The sequence below is a fragment of the Poecilia mexicana genome, unplaced genomic scaffold (assembly GCF_051168715.1).
Source record: "Poecilia mexicana isolate PSO_F unplaced genomic scaffold, ASM5116871v1 scaffold_12, whole genome shotgun sequence".
Lineage (NCBI taxonomy): Eukaryota > Metazoa > Chordata > Actinopteri > Cyprinodontiformes > Poeciliidae > Poecilia > Poecilia mexicana.
This window is the reverse complement of record NW_028263381.1, coordinates 1,793,708-1,815,250: the sequence shown is the minus strand read 5'-3', so window position 1 is coordinate 1,815,250 and position 21,543 is coordinate 1,793,708. Positions and strand designations below refer to the sequence as shown.

Sequence of the window (21,543 nt, the reverse complement as noted above, 5' to 3'; positions counted from 1 at the left end):
TCTGCATGATTTCACTCTAATATTTTGAACCCCAGCAGGTATTCTTTTGCATTTGTGACAGTTGTTTTGTTTATCCTGTCCCCCAATACCTACTGACTTCATTTCCTCTCACACTGCTGACAGGTTGATCCTGTTTGGTTGGAATACAACGTCTATCTACGATGATGTATTGGTGCCATTTTATGTAGAAAAACAAAAAGTACATTTCTGCCAAAAACCTCAGGAATTTTGAAATTCATTTTCAGACATTTTCTAGAAAACCGTGTTTTTTGGCAGAAGCTTTTTTCTGTCTTCAACAGCCCTAATATGCTGTTACACCATTATGTTTGGAAGAAACAAAAACTGACCTAAAATCTCTTTCTGCGGTTATTCCAGTTTCGCATTAATGCCATGATAGATAAACAGATGTCTTTGTTTCTGTTGTGAATATTTTCAGAGTACAGTAATTCTGTGACATTATCCAAGTGGCACAAAAACAATGAAAAATGGTGCATATGTGAAAAGAAAACCAAGTTTTCTCCTCTTGCTGCACTTGAATCCTTATTGATGCCAGTGTTTACATTAATGCTGATGCATGTATACATGTAAATAAGGTCATGTGAAAAATAAAATGTGGAGTTTCTTTTTAGTGTCCTCAGTCTTTGTTGTTCCTTTTAGCTATGAGTGTTTAAATATTAGCATTTCAGGAAATGTAATGAATATGTCAAAGGTCAATTAGACAAAAAAAATTCACAACAAAGTGATGCTTTGCAGACACTTTATTACACAAATACAATAGTTACTGAAAATAGTACTCTTGTACTTAAACCGGTGCCACAGCTAATATAAGGTAGGCCACATGTGACAGCGTAGCTAAATATCTATGGCATGCGGTCAGGAAAGCCTCTCAAGCTCCATAGCAAACTATGAGCAGCGGCAGAAAACATGGAATACGATTTTAAAAAGTGACAACCGAAAAACTGATCCACTAATGTAAAACCTGACATTACATAAAGTGACTTAACAAATCATTAATTTTTTTTTTTTTTTTTTTAAAGATGCGATTTACTAAATCATTCACTTGAATTCTGCTATGATAAAATATCTGAACAGCAGTTAAATGGAAAATAAATTCTCTTTCCATGCTGTTCTGAATACAGTTCTGGATAAATGTGCTGCTTTTAGTAAACTCTGGAGGTGAACAGAGGAAATAGTTTAGTTTCCATTCGCTGGACAGAAAAAAAAAAAAAAAAAAAAGCACAGTGGGTTCAGATCAGCCTTTGACAACAAGCAGAAAGCTGCAGCAGCATGAAGCCTACTCCCCACATGTTAAATAGTCAGCCATGCCATACTACAAGAAGATCTGGGCTATTTGCCTTGAAGAAAACAAACCAGCAGAAGGCACAGAATTACAAGAGAAATGATAGTCGACCAAATACAATGATGATGCTGAAATGTCATAAAGAACATCAAATGACATCTATAATAAGAACTGCAGCAACAGATGTCAGGATTCTGCTCTGAAATCCTGATTCATCTCATCCCTAAGCTGACACTGAAACACTGTAGGGTTTAATCTGAGCCAACATTCAGACTGAGCATCAGCCATGTTTAATAATCTGACAGGAGCTGCAGGACACAAACCTGGCTGACAACAGCCCCACCTAGTGGTACTGTAGGCACTACAGTCACAGGGCTGCAGGATTTTATGAAAACGATTAAAAAGTGAGAGCTAAGAAACAAAAAGAAAATACAATAAAAAAAACATAAATAAAAACTACATGAATATTTCTTTCTACATAATAATGCATTTGCAGATTTTCTTGGACTTTTTAAGGCTGAACCTGATATTAGTGGACAGTTGTTTTTGGGGACTGTGCTGATAATTTTTCCATAAAGGCAATCTATTTTTTATAAAAGAAAAATATAAATATAATCATTTTGTCTCCAAGATTTTATCAAGATGACAATAAAATGAATTTTATATACAACACATTTAAATATATACATTAAATAGCAATATTGGCAGCTGACAACGGTTACAAAAACAGTGAATTAGCACATGTGAGAAATCTAAGCTGTATTTGGAGGGAAAGACTGCCTAAGAGGAGGACTGAGGAGGAGGAGGGCGAGGAGGGGGAGCAGAGTACTCCTCTGTGTCCGAGTCGCTGCTGTCCTCCGCGTTCCTGTCCTGGTCGCTGCCCTCAGTGCTCAGCTGGTCGAAACCCTGGCGACTGTAACCTTTGTGAGACGCAAAGAATTTCCCCAGGTTCAGAGTTCCCACTGCTTTACCTGACGGGGAGGAACAGGGGAGTTACTTCCTGCTGGAGTTCAGGATCAATCTATAGCACATGTAACTAGGCCTGTCGCGATAAACGATAAATCAATTAATCGCACAATAAATTAAACCTATTGACCTTATTTTAATTATTGGCTTTATCGTCTCTTCCTGCCTTTTTTCTTTCTCTTGATGACACTGAATGAAAAAAGGTTCAAGTACGTTTTTTGTTAATGGAGACTGAGAATCCATTTTATTTTTGTTTTTGGTTGTTTTGTTTATTTAGTTTATAAGTTCCAATGTTATGTGTTCGTTTGAAAATAAAGTGTATCTATCTATGGCAGGAAATCGCATGCATTATTAGTCATTTCCATTAAATCAATGTCAAAAGGTCTTGAAACAATATTATCGTTTATCACAATAATTTTTTAGACAATTAATCGTCCAGCAAAATTTGTTATCGTGACAGGCCTACATGTAACACAGCCAAAGTTCAGAAATGTCTTTTTTTTTTTTTCTCTTACCTCGAATTTTACCCAAAACTCCTCCCACAGAGCGAGGCTCCATTTTGATTTCATTTCTCTCTGAAAACAGTCAGTAAGCAGAAAATGAGTGCAGGCCACACAGCACAACCAACAGGAAACCGTAATCAGTTACAGTCAGCATAGACCTTCCCTTTAGAACACCTGGTCTGTCTGGATGTGCAGGCATAGAGGTTTAATGTCCATCAGCAGCCGACCAGAACTGGACAATTTTCAAGCTGTATTGATGTTTTATTAGTGTCCATGAATTAATACCAGCGATGATCAAAAAATAGTCAAGAATATTAATAAATACAAACTCGGCAACACTTCAATACAAAGTGGACAGTAAAATTGTTACCACAATCATCCGATGACTACATTCACACTGCAGGTCTTCATGCTCAGATCAGATATTTTGAAAAAATATGATTTTTTTTTTTTTTGCATGTGTGAAGTCTGATTGGATCTGTAGTCAGAGCCGAGAGTGGTGGGACTGACAGGCTGCTTTCATAAGTTCAGAATATTCATAATGATAATCATCAGCCATTTTTCTCCTAAGATGTACTTTTAGGAGTACTTTTACTACGCTGTACTTTTTCTTTTACTTGAATCATTTCTTCTTTTATGTTTACTTGAGTAAAAATATGTAGACATAATGCTACTCTTACTTGAGTATAAGTAAGAGTCTGCCCTGTTCTGATGGTAAAGCACTCTGGCAGTCTGGTTCGCTGCTTTGTAAAGAGTTACATAAATCAATAAATGATTGACAAGAAAGTCAAGTATGTGTTTTCAGTTGTAGCTGCACAAACACAAATGTGCAGATATTTGTTAGCTCTTAGAGAGAATCAGTGCATGAAGTCAGGATAATCGTCCTGTTTTCTCATCATACATACTGTTTTTCATCCAGCACATGAAGACTCCCAGGAAGACGATGACCAGCAGAAGGACGAGGAGCAGAGAGACAACAACAGCAGGGAGGATGCTGTTCTCTTTCTTTGACTTTGGTGTGCTTTTCCTGGGTTCCACTCCCACCAGCGGATGGTTCTTCTCTGCCACGGTTTGCTTCTCCTTGACAGGCGCAGTCTTTGAAATGTTGGGATGTGGCCTCAGCTTGGCTTGAACGAATGCCTCCACTTCTTAGGAAAGAGCAGGAGGGATGAAGCTGGGAGCTGATAGAGCAGTCAGGAATTGCAAACGGAACTTAGTCTGCTTACCTTCAAGTTCCTGGACCTCAATTCCAGCTTTCTTCACAGAGCGGTGTAACTCTGAGAAATGGAGACAAGAAAGTTTCTAATAAAAACTAATGTATGCAGTTTGCAACCAACAAATCTGTGAATGAAATCAAATCAGAAAAGTCACATGGAGACAATAAAATATGTTGGATAAGCTGAATTTGAACCCATGTGAACAAGACAAAGCACATTTAGTTAGAACATTTAGCATGGTGTTATAATGAGGATAAACTTACTTTCTGCAGTAAACTTAAAGACTGAATTGCTTCCTGCGTCTCCAACAAAAACACTTCCATCCTTAGCTACGACAATGTCATGAGGCATTTTAAACTCCTGTAGAAAGGAAAACACAACAGTAACCCTGTTATTAACATACTGTACCTTTCAAAAGTATTCATATATTTAACCTTTTCACATTTGTTACTTTATGTTCACAAACTTCGATGGATTTTAGTGGGATTTTATGTGATAGATCACCACACAGTAATGCTTGATTGTGAAGGTGAAGAAAAATAATAGATTGTTTTGAGCTAAAACTGAGAGATAAACTTATTTTCCAACAATATTTAAACCCAGCCACTAAAGATGAATGTTACAGTGTTTGAACTCCCAAAACTCAGTGGAGACATTAAATTAGAGGAGACCCTATTATGTTTTCCTGACTCCAGTCTGCTATGTTCTGTTTCAGAATGCGTTGTTTTAGGGACTCTGTCACTTTAAAGTTTAAGTAAGCTGCCTCTGGCCACGCCCCCCAACTCAACATTTACACTCGCACGTTAAAATGACATATGCGCAAATATACATCTTTGAAAAGCAGAAGTGGAGCCTCCTCCACAACCAACAAACATGCAGCAAGTGGTTTTTGGATGGCAAGTCAATAATACTTCTCTTTTCCAGCAGCCATTGTACGGCGCATACAGTGGTAAAACCAATTGACCAAATGTAATGGAGTTTGGCAGGGGTTGCTAGGTAACAGGCTGGGCGTCGTTACCTGCTAGGTGAGGGGCAGTGCCCGCTGACAACGTGATGTTAGATTCAGAAGGTTTTTGAAACAGCTCATTTTTCAGATACAAAAAAAATCGACTTGTTTCCAAAAACTGGCTGGATGATTTTTAACACTTTGGCTGTTTTTAGAAGCAGTTGAAATCCGAATGAAAGTACAAAATGTGTAAAATGTGAATTTTGTATGATACATTGCCTTTAAAGAGAGCACCAACTTCAAGGTCAGCATATCCTCAAATACGAAAAGAAAGAAAAACACTCAACGGTTTTTTTCCTGAGCTTTTAAAAATAAAGATAAAATATTTTTTAAGTGTTTATATTCTGAGATTCATGATAAATTGATCACAATTGTACAAGATTGCTGATTATTCAATAATTCTTAGTCTGAATGGAGCAGAAGCTTTAAGAGACATCTCGCAGTCTTTAGTTCTTCAGCTTTGATTAGGCATGGTTTCTATTACATCATGATAAAAATACCAAAAACGTTGATTTTACATAATAACCTTGCCTCCTCTCTTAAGTTCTCCACAAAGGGAAAATCCAACAAAACATTAGTATCAATTACATCATCACATCTGCAAAATTATTATTTTAAAAAGCCAACTTGACTGCATTAAACTGATTAAACAATCCGGCATTAAATTACAATTGCCCATCCTAATCTAAGAAGGTTTGTTTGACAAACCTTTATGAGTTTCTAGTGTCAATAAGAAATGGAGAAATCCAGAAATGGATTTTAAAAAAGTCACAAATACCTAATAATGACATTCCGGCTAACACTTTTGTTTCTTCTCTAGGAAACATCTGTTTTTAGGAAAAGATCTGTCAGTGTATGTCAGCGTGTTTACCTTCTGGGTGGGGCTGAAGGAATCCAGAATTTGTTTGGTTGAATAATCTAGAACAAACCCTCTGAGTGGAGCTGAGTGGTAGGGCGAATCTCCGTTCACTGCAAAGATCAGGCCGTCTTCAGGACGAGACGACAGGAAGGAGATTCATTAAAACAACTAAAATGACATATTCACAATTTAAAAAACCTCAACAGAGATAAGTGAAGATGTTGAAACTAAACCTAACTTTGGACCAACAGTGCCAGTGTACTCACTTCCAGCAGGGCTGTAGGTGATGGCAAACACTTCTCCTCCAAAATCTTCGTTCTTTATCTCTTTGACAAACTCGCCGGTCTCAGCGATGAAGCACTGGATTCGGCCGTTTTCCCTGTCAGCCACACACACTTCCTTCCTGTCAGGAAGGAACACCAAGCTGTGGGGGATCCGGAACGGTGTGCGCCTCCTTCTGTCTGACGAACCTTTACCCAGAACGTAGAGATGAGAAGGTGAATTTCTGATCCACAGAGCATCAGGGCTGCTAACGTGTAATCACAGTGAATTATACTATCATTGTTGCTCTGACTGCACAGAAACTGGGATCCTGAAGAATAAGTTTGGTTACATTGATTAAATTTTCACTTTGATATTTGGCACTGAGGAATACCTTGAAGTTTAATGAATTTCCTGAACCATTTATTGATATTCTTTGGAATAAAACTAAAATCTCTAGGTTTTAGGGCTTTAACACTCCATGTCTCTGTGTGTAATTTGAGCTGGCTACCTGCTCCCCACTGAGTTAAGTATGTGCCATCGGCAGCAAACTTCAGGATCCTGGCGTTGCAGTAGCCGTCGGACACAAAGATGTTCTGGGTTTCAGGGTCGACGGCCACATCCGTCGGCTGGCAGAAGTGCTCGGTGTCGCTCCCCGGAGTGAAAGCCTCTCCCAGGACCAGCAGGGTTCTGTCCCTGCCGTCACCGCTCACTTTTAACACCTGAAGAAAAGCAACACAGAAAACAGCTGAAGGAGACTTCACTGCCACTGTCAGGGTGGGAATTTATCCTATTGTTTATCAGTTATCATGATAAGAATTTTGACTGATTGCTGTCATGATAAATTGTCTGGCCTCATGCTGTGAGGAACTTACAGAAACACACTGAGGTGGGCAAAACGTTGGTCGTATTTTGTGGATTTTTTTTTGCAGGTTTTCTGTCTGCAGTGTAAAGCTGTGACTGCACATCTCTCAATCACAGCCTAAACACTGAAACACGCTCTTAACAGTTTTAATGAAGGACAACTGATCTCTCCAGAGACATTAAATGGTGCATTTTTATAATTAACCAGAATTACGTTAAGTTTTCAGGGTTTGCATACATAACCATGTCAAATTTATTGTTGACAAATTCTTCTGATGGTAAAAATATTTTCACACAATAATAGTAAATTGGCACAATAATTGCCCATCCCTATTGCATACTTTTTTCTTCTAATTCAAGATTATGCCCTACTATGTACCAGTTAGATTGATGCTAATACAAACTGTGTGTTTGTGTAAGTATCTCCAGTGTGGTTAGAGCTCACGCTGCAGCTCACCTGATGCAGAGCCACATCCGTCACCCAGTAGTTATTCTCCTGGTCTGTCGTTATTCCATGAGGCAAATAAAACCTGCAAGACCAGAAAACGATCTGAAGTTAATAAAAATAGACCCAACACTGCAGGGCTTCACATCATATCCCGACATTATAACCTTTATATTTATAACCAGGAAACATTTTCTCACACACTCACATGTTTCGGCCTGAAGCCTTCAGGATTCTGCCGTTGGCCGGATCCACAACCAGAATAGTAGACTGCTGAATGGGCCCCAGGGACCGCTGCTGGTACCGAGCCTGGCTGTTGAAAGAACTAAGCAAACACACAAGGGAGAACATTTACTGTGTGTAACCTTGGAAACTGCAGCTCCGAGGAGGAGCTGCCCCTTGAAGGCGGAGCTAGGTCCAACCAGGTTTTTTTGACAGCTAAATGGTTGCCATGGAGATTAAGGGATTTGTCAGACATGCATGAAAGCATCAAGGCAACACTATAGATATGATTTTGACGAGGAATTAACATTATATCATGATTTAAAGATCTAAAAAGTCTATTTGACATAATACTGCCCCTTTAAGTTGAGCAGAAAGGGCTGGGCGTCTCACATGTTGATGTTAGAAGGATTTCTTAGCTGCAGATGAATACTTTGCTAGAAATGATCAAATCTACGCCAAAGTAAAGTTGTTGTTGTATTTAGGTGCTGTTACAGACCTGCCAATGAAGCTCAAATGAATGTACAAAAACTGGAGACGAAAAAGCTGCATGTGAGATCTCCAAATAATTTCTTAGTAGTAACGGTTTTGATGAAAACAACAGACATTAAAGTGCTTAGATAACATTTATTAATAATTTGTTAATAACATAACTATGTGAAAAGTGAAAGTAACCCACTCTGCCCCCCAGTGGTGGTCGCCTCTGTGAAAAATGACCAGGTTGGAATCAGAGTCCAGGGCGAGTCCTGACACCTGGCCCAGCTGAAGAGAACTCTGCGGCCATGCTGACACCTGCTCCAAATGAGAATCTACAACCACACCATGAATACACACACACACACGCACGCACACACATTTCCATATGAGCTGAAGAATTCTCCACTGTTCTTCCTCATAAATGTTTATTTTCACAAAGCCAACTGGGAAACAATAACAACTTTTTACTAGAATCCAGTCAACCTTTCCAGCTGGCCTGGCTCACAGTCACTACGGTACAGTCAGTCTTTTATTTCACTGTCTAGTGAATCATATCAGATGGGCATATGAAGTCATTATTCAGTGCAGTCTGGTTTATCGTAGTATCTTACAGGAAAAAAAAATTCAAAAATCAAAAAATATGCAGATGGAATATTGTTAAATACAACAAGGATGATATCAGTAGCAATTAGCCCACAATTTCACTTTGCTATTTATATTGTTGAAATTAAGACTATGGTTCAATATTATACTACATAACATGCTGCTACTTCCACTAATCTTTTTTATTTTTTTTTTTACATTTCAGCATCTGTTTTATTACCTATGAGCTGGTCATGTAGTGTTATGGACATAGTTCACATTTGATTCCCTTTCAACTCACCCTGATCCAGAACCGGCTCTGCTTTGTTGCCATTCATCGACTGTTTGTCGTCTTGATTGAGAAATGAAAAAATAAAAAGAATCAGATGCAACTTTGGGATGAAAAACAACTAAATGAATCAATAAAGACAATTCTATTCAAAATGACTTTATGTTACACATCTCTGCGATTTGTAACCAGCCACCTTTATTAAAACCTTTGTACTTTTTTGGAGTTATTTATATACATTTTTGTATTTTTTGGACTCAGACCTGATACTTAAAGACGCTTATAAAGTCATGCTTTATATTACAGAATTTTATGCACGAAGCTATTTCTGTTTAAATATAACCTATCTGAATTTGATCCAGTATGGGAATGGTTTAATGAATGTTCTGATTACAATGTCTTTTCCTTTTGTTCCGTAACTTAAACAGAATCTCTAGATCGTTTGGATAGAAATAATGGTTTCTGAATTAAGAATCATTACTGAATCTAATCGCCAGACGGTGAAAGTTTTGCATCTCTCTTTGAAGAGCCTTGTTGCTGAAATGTGCGACACAAATAAACTGGACTGCACTTTTTCCAAGTCTTGTAGAGATTAAGAAACAGGATGTTGTCCTCTCACAATTGTCACTTGCTGCCCTTCAAGTTACTTCACTTCAGTTACCATGGAGACTGCTCTGTATCATCAGCAAACAGAAACGGGAAATGGCCTGTACTTGCATACAGGCCTTAGAGGACCTCTAAGTGCTTCACACTACGTTCAGTCTAGAGAAGCAGATCTTTGCAGCTGCAGGTTCTTCCTGTCCAAACAAGGTTTCAGGTTACATCAGAGAAAGCTGTGGAAGACTGTGTTTAGTTTTCTAAAGTATTCATCAACCCAAGAGCTCCCTCAATTATTTAAAAAAAAGAAAAAGTCCCACATACATTACATAATTTTTAATGGACAACAATTAACTGGAAAGCCTATTATCTGGCTTTTAGTTCATGCTGGATTCACAACAACGCCTGATGGACTCACTTTCGTTAAATCACTTTCACACAAAGTAAAGCATGATAGTCTGTAATGAGCCTAGAGGTCAGTGAAAGTTTAAGTTCTACATCTCTCTTCATTCAAGCTGTTTTGCTGTCACTCATTTTACACAAAAGGATACAAACTCAGAGTAAATCATTTATTTCCTGTCAGGAAATAAATGAGGAGGATTTTTTACAGAACAATAAGGAAGTAGAAGGAATCACTGAAAAAATGGTCGACTGATTTAGTAATCGATTAATCGTTAACTGGAGTATAAAGACTAAAAAAAGGTCATTTACTAAAATAATAACGTTCAGAGCAGTAATTAAGTCAAAACTGTATGAACAATAAAAACAGTCTGTACTTAAGATAAATCAAACCTTTGTCTGTAAATATGTTTTACTTAGGCCTCCCATTCCGCCCTTTCTGCAATCAATTAATAATTGGTTAATTAAAAAAAGTAAACAGATCAGATCACTGTATTGATGTTAAAGTCGAGCAGGAAGGACTGAATTCTTTTACATGTTAATTTATCTGTAGATGCATTATTTTCTACAAATGAAGGAATGATGTTTTTCACTTTAGGCAGCTAATTTTTTTACTTTTTTAATTATGTGCCTAATTGCTTTTTTAATGTATTCCTAATAATGTACAAAAACAGGATTGAGTGGTTAAATAAAAAATCTCTAGAATTTACTAATTTTTTTCCCCAATTAATTGATTAACCATCATGATAATTGATTACTAAAATAATCGAAAATTGCAGTGCTGTATAGGAGAGTTGATAAAGAAAATACGTGGATAAATTGACAAGTTAACTGCTTGTGATGCTGTAAAAACTCGTTTATTATGCGTTTGTTTGGCTCTGAGCTTTTCTGTGAGTAGTTTCTGTAGAACTGTTGCTTTACCACAAGCCAAAAGCCGTTATTACGCATGGAGAATGACGAAGCAGCAGCATGGTATGGACATGACACTGCAGTACTGTCACCTTCAAGAAGCACTGAGCTGAAGATGACTCGCTCATCTGGATGAAGTAACACAAAGCACAAGACTAAAACACACAGCCCTCTCTGAAGCCTGAGCAGGACGATGAAGAAGCTTTAACTGCTTCGGCTGGTAGAAAGTTCAGTGATATTTATACAGGATATTTATTGGCAATGTTGCTCACTACGCGCAAGACTGTTTATGAGACAGACGTAGAGGAGGTAGATCTATGTACCTGTAGCATTTCCCATTGGCATCATGGCGTGCATGTGACCTGGACTCACAGCAATGGGAACATTTGCCTCTGCTGGAATATGTCGAAAGAGTTCTTTAGAGCCCGTCTCCATGCAGCTCATGAACGGAACGGCATGTCTGCTGTCCATGTAGTACATCATATAGAAGTTGCACATTTCATCATTTGAAGTACCCCTGCAGAAAAAAAGCATTACGATAATTAAAGCCACAAGCAGCACTGATTAGTGGTGCTACCTCAAAGCCACTTCAGTCTGCATCATATATAGGTATTGTGAGCCTGATGGTTGGCATGGAAACTGACAATGCTTCACAAGCTATTTGTGGGCACAATCACTAAACTACAAAAGGTGGGAAGAGAAATAAGAAGTTCAAATGAAGTTTAATTGACGAAATATGCATCGTTCTATTTTCTAAACCTTTGAAAAAGTCCAATGAAAATTTTAAATATAGTAAGATTATTTGAATAATCGTATAAATTATTCAAATGTGTGTTTGGATTCCATCTAATCAGCAATATTTGGCAGTGATTTATGAAACTCACCCGATGTACGTTTTGGAGATCCGGCCCTCCCCACTAAAAACACATCTGGCAGCCACGGTGTCACCGTACCGCACAGTCACTTCCTTGTTAGCAGGATAGAAAGCCTGGAATGAAAACATTCATTAATGAGCAAAGAACAGCATGAATTAGAAAAAACATTCATAAATGAGAAATAGAACTTCTATTCATTATTCACATTCATTACGACTAGGAGATAAAGAAACAGTTATGTTTATTTAAAATAAACAATACAGAATTATTAAAAACACAGATTTTGATGATAATGTTTTAACTATGTTCTAATAATAGATAATGATGATGATAATAATAATAGTGTGGTAAAAAGTCAAAGAAAAAGACACTTAATATAATAACTTGACTGTAAAAAATACCTAAAGGAGATTAAAGCCTCTTCCTGATCATAGTCCCATAATAAACACACAACCATGAACCTTTCACATCATTTAAGATGACACACCAACATCACAGGCTGTGTGTGTTTTCAGGTTGCGTAACTGGGACAACAGAATCAAAGCCGAGGACCAGCTCTGTCTCTCAGTCCTCATACAAACTGACTAAACGCATTCAGGCTCTGAATACCAGCAACGTTGCTGTGCATCATCATCACCATGTGACCGTCTGCCTCAGGTTGAGCTAATCAATGGATTCCTCAGATGGGACAGACACTGGAGGACCAGGTTGTCCTCCATGCAGCGGACAACCTGAAGACAATACTGCTGTCTTTGTTTTCACCCCAAACTGATTTAGATTGTTTTTTATATTCTACTCTGAATGGAAGACAGTAGCCATGGTTCCATCAATGTATTTTTATGCACATTTTGAAGTATCACACTAGATAAGGCTGATGGAAGCATCAAAATCTGAAATACCTTCCTCAGTTTTGCAAAAAATGTTTTTATGGTCACTCAAGGCTTTTGGCTCTTCTTATGTGCTTAATGGGAGATGGAAACACATATTACATATGAGTCTGATAAAAATATCCTGACATCTTTTTATGAATGCACCATTCAAAGAGAGGATTTTATATGGACAAAAAATGTGAAAAATTGCAGTCAACTATCTTCCAAACAGACAGCAGTGACTTTTGAGAGAAAATTAGAAATCTCTCAGAAAAACAACAGTTGTATAGAAGTGATGTCACAGTGGTTATCTACCTGTGGTAACTGAGGGGACTGTCTCCCAATCAGACTCCATTTCCCATCACGAATCCTGTAACCGCTGACCACTTTGCCTGTGAAAGAAATGACCATGAAGAACTAAGGATGCAACTCCAGGAGACACAGAAGCAGCAAATGACCCGACTCCTCACCGAGGCTGTGTGTGTGGGTCCTGAAGGCAAATGGGTAGATCGGGTAGGAATCGTAGTCACAGGCAACATCCGCATTTGTAACTGAAAGAAAGAAAAAAAATACAAATAACTGTTTTTTCTGTCAATGCATTTTTGCTTTATCTCCTAAATGAGGTAATATAACTTATGTAGCTCTCTCCATTTTTACTTGTTATAGTTACAGATCTCATTCTGGATGATCTTATTAAAATTTAACGTGGGGCCAAAATCTGACTGCATAATTAAGTTACTGAAGTATAACTAGTAGCTACTTAGAACAGTAAGTTCCCTTTTGAAAAATTACTTGCTCAAAGTAAAGTTCATAAAAAACTCATTGTCATAGTTCCCCATGTGGAACGTCTTATCATCACACACTCACACAGCAACACACTGCATCTGCATGATCAACCTGCTTTCTGCTGCTTCCTTTTTCTGTTTGTCTGCACAAATGTGTCACATCTTACTGCCAGCTTTATGCTGACATTTGCCAACATCTAATTCAGTATATGAATTCAGTAAAACCTTTTACTGTTTACTGTGGAGAAACGGAACCAGATTGTGTTCTTGTTATAGATTGTAGCGATTGGAGACAATTTACTCACTCAAAAAAAATAAATAAATAAAAATATGACCAATCCCAGCATCCCTACCAATAGCTCAAAAGGTCATTAGTTCCGTTTTAAATAATCTCTGCTTGTGAACGCTTCACAATCCTGATCAGCTTTTATCAGCTGTGAATGCAGCTGAAAAAAGATGACAGGTGATTTCAGAATAAACTGCAGGAAAATTAGTGACATTCTGTTATTCTGATGTTAATCTGACATTTTCAAATCATTGAAGCATAATGTCTCCTCTTTCCTGTACTGGATCTGAAGCCAGTTTTCTGGGCTGCGGCTGGAGTTTGTCTCAGTAGCAACACAAGGAACAATGGCTAAGAAGCTCCAGCACCAGCTGAGAACTGGAACCGATTTGGTGGAAAAAAGTGTGAAACAAAAAGAGCTTCAGCTTCTCTCTGATTTTTGAAAAGGTAATACTTGTTAGGTTGATTAATAATTAGCGGGTTCTAAAGAATTTGAGTAGAAGGAAACTCTACTACCAGCATTTAGAAGCAGCTCCTATCATGAGCTCAGCTGATGCACAGTTCCACCAGATGTTTGCTAACTGCTGCTGGCTAGCTCTTGAAAAACATTCTGTTAGTATTATGTTTTTTAGTGCATCAGTCACAAAGAAGAATGATTTTTATCACTAAACTGCTCACAGCAACTACATTTCATCAGTCGAGAAAACAGTAATACCAACAATACAGTCAGTCTCGGAGAGTTTTAACTTGGAATCTATCATGACTACAGTAAATCTAAATTCTTATGACAAGAAATTTATCACAATAAATGACCACCGCTATACTGGAGCTACACAGATTAATAATATGGTCTGACAAACTATAAGCAGATAAGCCATCATCTATTACAGTGCTGCACATGATTACACTACTTGATAAAGTTTATGAGTCAACAGCCAGTCAGAGAATAATATAGAGACTTTGAGGTTTACCAACCTAAAGCTTCACAAAGAACAAATGTACCTTTTTTTCCTGGAAGGATGACCGTGTCCACAGACATTAGCAGGTAGATGCCCGCAATGAAGGGCTGCCTTTAATGGACAAACAAAGAACAAAGGAAGCTCTTTCTTTCTCCATTTTAACTCAGTAAAAGCCAGACCTTCCTCGATTTCACACACAGCGTTAGTGGAAGGTGTTTTATGTTTGTTATCCCAGATACTGCAGGCAGATACATCCTTTTTAATTGGCAATTTAAGGGATGTTTTCATTTTATCTCTACAATCACCAAAAATAACTCTGCTTTCTTAATCCTTCAAAAATGGCCTTCAAAGTACCTTCACTATCTGCATGTGGCACACTTCCCCCAGCTAAACCAAAATGTTGCAGTGTCTTTTCATCTTTTTCTTTAAGAAAACAAAAATCCAATTTTATTATTTATCTGAATGTATTGAAGAGTCAGTAATCTGGACTGGATGCTACTGCAGTGTCAGTAAGTGGACTTACGGTTTTAATGTCATTCTTAAGGTTAGTCCAGAGCAATCTCTGTGATGGTCTGGAAAACAGGAGAAAAAACAATTAATACAGTTACTAACATCATCCAGTCTCCTAGTCCTATATGGCCATGGTCTGCTCATGGCCCAGAAAACGTTCAACTGCTAAAGCACTGTTGCTAAAATCCATATGCATTTTTCTGGCTCAGAATGGCACAATGTGGAAGTGACTGGAAATGCTGACTGTCTGACAGACAGAGCTCAGCAACAATCCAACAACTAATCAGTCTTCAGTTAGCTTATATGGGCTCTGGAGAAAAATTTACCTTTTCTGTCTGAATGTAGCTCCATAAAAATATGGATCCAATTTAAAGCTGACAACATTCACTGGAAATTCAACAAAGCTAACACTTTCTAATTTAAGAGCAATGACCAAAAACCTAGAACTTATCAGTAACTGAAAAGAAATTTAGATAACTGCTCTTGAAATCGCATTTTAGTTATTTAACAAACCTCCATTAGCAGTTTTTCTAAATAGCTTTTGCTATTTTTGACTTTTTTGTCATCTTACTTAAAGGGCTGGTTAGCAACACTTTCTACTGCTGCAGAGCAGTGAAAGGTGGATGCTTTTGCTTGGCTGGAATATTTTCACGCATGTCTGTCTGTAGATGTGTTCAAGGTTGTTCAGTCTGTTTCTCAACAGCTTATCAACCAGTTTTTTCAATATGTGTGGGAGTTTCTTTATCACAAGAAAAAGACTTGAATGTACTTAGAAAGTAAAAAGTAAAAACATTTAGTCATTTTTCAATTTGTGAAGAAATACAGGAAGAAAGTTCAACAAAGTATTCTGAATTGAACTGAAGGGGGATCGGGTGTGTAATACTGATGGGATGACACCAACACCCGGATTCATTTCACTTGATCGCAAAACGTAAAGATCACAGGAAGAAAGGGTAATCTGAAACCACTTACAGCTTTTCTCCCCATTTTGTTCTATGCAGTAACTAATAAATTGCACCAACTTGGATCTATTCAGAAGTTTGGGGAGTTTGATAGAAAGGTTAAGAAACACTCACCTCTGAAGGCACTGACATCTCCATAATGTATCTGCAGCACAAAGTAAGACATTCCTGAATTTCTTCCGACTTTAAAGCCAACATCTGATGGAAGAAGAGGAATACAAATCAGTGAAAAACAGACACAAAACCTTCTCTCTTTTCTGTCTGAATGTAGCTAACCAACTATTCATTAAATAAAGAATGAATTCTGAATATTATCGGCAGCTATTTATATTCATCTGAACCTTTCCTAAAACTGTTTTTGTTAATGTTTCTCCTAATAAAATAATTTTAATACCTGTTAAAACAATACATAACTTGAAACGATGCAAATTGTTTACCTTGAGTGTGTGACGTACCTTTAGGTAATTTTGTTGGTGGAGCGTTTCGAGCCCAGGCATACATGATGGAAGACTCGTCTTCACAAGTTCCCTGTACACTGCCACAGTCCCTGAGCAGAGAAGGAATAAAGCCAATGCCATGAAAAGACATGCAACCTTTTTTATAGTCTTAAATTAAACCTAACTAAGCTTTTACTGTTTTAGGTCATGAAGGATCAGCAAAAGTATTTCTATTTGCTAAATGACAGAATGATGGGAGGTTTACAAATATTTTCTTAGCATCTCTCCTGTCCCCAACCAGCTACTGTACATGTGCCAACAGGAGTTCAACTGCAATCTCTCATATCATGATGGGACGTTTTAACTGATCAAAAGATTTAAAAAATAATGAGAAAAATTTATGTAGATTATGGATCAAAAGTTTGATGAAATACAGCATTCAAAACTGAGCTCCAGCTTGTAAAAATGATTCTCTTTGTGTTATTTTGACATGCAGGTCTTACCAGTAGCTGCTGGTGGAGACAGGAGTCTGGCAGCCAAACAGCAGCATGTGGTGAACAGTGTCCATACTGGCATGAGGTAGGAAGTCCACTGAGAGAGGAAACACACTGTGCTTAATGGAAACATTTTCAACTAAATCAACTGAGTTTTAACAATTTTTCAACATTTCCATATGAATTTTACCACTATTATTACTGTCACTATTCCTGACAGTATAAGATGACACAGATAATCTAAATAAAAAAAAAACAACAAAAAAACTGAGATCCCCTGCCTCTTCCCTGTTGCCCGACCTTCATCTGCTTCCAGTCAGAGACAACCAATCAGAGCCAGGAGGAGAATCATAATGCTGTCAATTATGCTTGTACAAGCGCTGCTTGCACCCTCTTCTGCACAGCGCTCATAAGTTCCAGCTGTTCCAATGATAGGCAGACAACCTAACATTGCAGGAAAACTGCCATTGGTGGCTATTTAACAGCGCTAAGACCCTCCCCCTAGCTCTGATTGGTTGTTTCTGACAGGAAGCCGTGTATTTCTGCAGACTGCTGTAAGACCATATTGAGGAGGCAAAGATTATCCATCTCATATTGCATTGTCAATTTTAACAAATATGTAAAAATCATATTTTTATCATTTAATTCAAACAATTTTTGTGTTTTAATTTTTATATTTAATTCAAACAGACCATGTTGTTTTCTCATGGTGAATAAAAGCATGGCGTTACCAAACATCTGTTTATTTAAAACAGCTATTTCATTAAGTGAAGACTTGCTCACCAATATATGAATCACGACTAGTTGGCACAGGAAAGGCCATGCACAGGTAAGTGTCCGACTGAAACAATAAGAGGATGAGGCTCATCACTTTATTTCAATCAAACACAAATGTTCTGCATAACATTAATTTGAAGGTAAACCAGAAACTTACCATAATTTTCTTAAATTAGAAGTAGATTTATGGTAGAAAAAAATAAAAGACTCACCTCAGTTGGTAAAACCCCAGGCATTCGAAGATCCACTGTGAAATTCTGAGAGTTAAAGAGCTGCGGTGGCCTGACTCTGGACACACAGTCACTGGGACTTAAGACATTTTCCCAAACCCTTGGAATGACAACAACATACACTCCATTACTAACATATACACTCCTCCTTTATTTATTTAAAGCAGATCTGTTCTGTTTGTTATTACTGGGAGTACATTCAGCAGGAAACCCAGAATTTAAACCTCAGTCAATATAAACGGCATGTAGATATTTAAGCTAGAATCTTTTAGTGAAAAAAAGGTTCCGAGTTGAATTTAAGGTCTTCCTTACCTCTTTGACCCATACAGGGAGGGCTGCAGTTCCACACTGTGACTGTGATGGAGGAACGCTACCACCAAACTGACCACTAGGAGTCCCATCACACCTACAGGTTTCACTCTGCCGTTCACTACCAGGCTGCAAATGGGAAAACCATAAGGATAACTAAAACACACAATGCTGAGTTCCTGAACACGCTACAAACAAAACATGCTACACTGTTTCTTCTGAAATAGACATTGTAAGGAATGTCTGTTCCTTAAAATGCTACAGTTACAAAAATGGCCTCAGACTAAACAACATTTCATCCAACCACCATTTCTTGTAACCATTATAAAGGCAGATAATAATCATAATAATAATAATAATAATAATAATAATTAATAATAATCCCAATACTTGAAACATTTTTTTGAACATCAAGTCTTGTTTTGCTGATGCTGAGTTCAAACCTTTTCACAGATTTTAATGAAAATTAAGGTTCAAAAATTCAGCTTTGCTGCAAAATTATTGCAGCAAACTTCGTTTTTAACCTGCACATATGACCTTGGTGTCATTTGAAAGTTTTCTATTAATCCCTCAGGCATTAGGGTGGATGATGCTCTCTCTCACCTGGACACTGTCAGCAGCTCTGTGAGAATCATATTTTATCAGTTTCTCCAGTTACTTCAACACCATCTGACCCACAACTCAGAGACAAGCTGGAGAAGAAAGGAGTGGACCATGAGTTTGCCTCATGGATCCTGGACTACCTCACAAACCGAGGTCAGGGCTGTGTTTCAGACAGTACTGGAGCACCACAGGGAACGGTTCTGACAATTCCACAAACTGCTTTTTACAGAGCACAACAGCTGCCTCATCACAGATGGGGACCACAAGGACTATGGAGAACTGACTAATGACTGTGAAGTGGTGCAAGCAGAACTACCTCCAGACAAACGGAGGAGAAACCAAAGAGATGGTGCATTCTCCACTGCAAAGGTGCAGTCTTCTGGGGACAGAAAGAGACTGAACAGGCTGATCTGGATGACATGCTCTGTTCCAGGATGCCCTCTGGACCCAGTGGAGGTGGAGTGTGAAAGAAGAATGGCAGATAAGCCGTCATCCCTGCTGGACAACATCACCCAGCCCATGCAGGGAATGTGACAGCACTGAGCAGCTCCTTCAGAAGGTCTTTCCTTCCAACTGCTGTCAGACTACAACATTCAACAGCTGATCATTCACACAACAGGCTGACAAACACACTTCTTCTATAGACTTGGTAGTTTTCTGTTGATGTGCAATATTTCTATGAGTGTGATATGAACATACCGTTCCCTGTGGGTGCATGTGTATATATGAATGTATGTATGTGTATGTATATGCATGTGTGTGTGCATGCAGCTGCGGTTTTGTAAATGTAGACTTGTGTGCATATATTTTTACACATGTATCTTTTATATATTTATATTGATATTTTCATATTTATGTTTCCATTTTAGCTTGTATGGTTCTACTCTGTACCATTGTTTTATTTCTGTTACTCTTTTGTTCTGTCATGACAGCTTAAATTCTCCACTTGTGGGACTAATAAAATAAATAAATTGTTTGTTTCAACATATAACTACCGAAAATGTGGGGAACATTACAGCTACTGCAAAGCTCAGTGATATTCTCCTCTGCGTCGGAGTGTGCAAGCATATGTTGGTATCATTGAACTTTAAATTTAGAGGATGCTTTTCAGTGTTAAAACTCATTGAAATGCTCTGCTTTCCTGATGACTCATCGCTGTTGACAGAGCATGGTGGAGCCAACTGAGGAAAGAAGGCTGAAGGTCAGCTCTGTGCTAACATAACAACCCTCTGAGAGCAAAAAGGAAACTATGGAAACGAGACTCTTCCCACACACGGAGTACGCAATAAACCGTCAACCACATTAAATCTATACGCAGTGTTAATATGAACATTTCTACGACTGTGTAGACTCTCAAGAACGACTTTAGAATCATTTTAAATTTCCACTGATGTGGTAAACACGACTTCTTTGGTTTGAGGCGACAGCTGGTTAAGGCCAAGCAGAGATAATAAATGTGTTAAATATATGAGTTTTTACGATAAGCATGTAGGAACTTGACGTTTTCATTTGGTGGCGTTTTTATTTGGCGTGCTAAAATATGTTTGGTTCAAATCATTTCGAACTATAGGATAGTTAAAACATCGATGGAGAGCCTGAATCAGACGAAAACATATCACCATTATGTTTTCCGACTACCGGCGTGTTACACCTGGTCAAAATGGCTAAAATAGAGCTCACTGTAGCTAATAAGTGCTGGAACGATACACCTTCGCTGTAGAGATGCTCTAACATTGTTAGCTAATGTGGCTAATACGGTTTAAACAGTAATATCTATGAGCTCCGTAGGCTAAAGGTGGTTGTCTATATTGTAACCGACTTCTATTAAACTGCGACCAAACAAGAGACGACAATTCGCAAAGATACGGCTAGTATTTTCAATCAACGGAATATAATACCTGCTGGTGGTCGCAGCACGTCTTTCCAGATGACGATTGTTTTCTCGGTTTTTTTTTTCGTTTTTTTTTTTTTTTTTAATTGATAAGAAGTCACGTCTGCACTTCCCCTTTCAGAGTAAAAGCACCAAGTAGCCATAGATTGACCATAATAGTCCATGGGAGGCACAGACAGCATGCGTAGATGCCGAAGTGACGTATAATCTTATTGGATCGTTATGTCAGCGCGTCCGACGTTTTTAGCTGTAAAATCAATCAATAGGAAACTGATGTTCAGTGTTCTGCTCATGAGATAAGTAATACTGTCATAAAAAACTATCATAATACCAATTATGAATGTTTGTTTTTCTTCCTATGCTTTTTAAATATATTTATGTTCTGCATTAAAAGCCGATGCTTTCTTTAACTAACCACATTAAATTCCTTTTAATGCACTGGCGTCATTCAAAGGATGCCAGTGCATTAAACTGACAGCACTGACATGAAAACCTGTAACTTTAACATTTTTATGTTTTTTGTTTGTTTGTTTGTTTTACATTACAAACAACATTTAGTGACTGTTTCTTCCGTCCTAAAATAGTCCATGCTCAGTCAGATTGGATGGTACCATTGCTGACCCATTCTAACATAGTATAGAATAGAATAGAATAGAATAGAAT

At 37.9% G+C, this 21,543-nt stretch overlaps 1 protein-coding gene across 2 annotated transcripts; it reads right to left on the bottom strand.

Moving 5' to 3' along the window:
* Nucleotides 1–743: 743 nt before the first annotated feature.
* pam (peptidylglycine alpha-amidating monooxygenase) lies at nt 744–21,211 on the bottom strand. 2 transcript variants are annotated; one of them, XM_014994948.2, is made up of 25 exons: nt 20,888–21,211; nt 18,390–18,515; nt 18,060–18,177; nt 17,854–17,911; nt 17,080–17,167; nt 16,595–16,686; nt 16,254–16,337; nt 15,191–15,239; nt 14,711–14,778; nt 13,111–13,191; nt 12,956–13,032; nt 11,781–11,884; nt 11,220–11,413; nt 9,004–9,054; nt 8,323–8,452; nt 7,630–7,746; nt 7,434–7,506; nt 6,624–6,834; nt 6,118–6,321; nt 5,864–5,979; nt 4,250–4,346; nt 3,996–4,046; nt 3,675–3,917; nt 2,782–2,841; nt 744–2,271 (listed from the first exon to the last, which is right to left on the bottom strand). In XM_014994948.2, the coding sequence occupies exons 2-25, from the start codon at nt 18,476–18,478 to the stop codon at nt 2,081–2,083; spliced, it is 2,646 nt and encodes an 881-aa protein (XP_014850434.2). In that variant the 5' UTR covers nt 18,479–18,515; nt 20,888–21,211; the 3' UTR covers nt 744–2,080. The 2 variants fall into 2 exon arrangements, with proteins under 2 accessions (XP_014850434.2, XP_014850437.2); XM_014994951.2 differs by having other exon boundaries at nt 3,675–3,914; nt 20,888–21,208.
* Nucleotides 21,212–21,543: the final 332 nt, after the last annotated feature.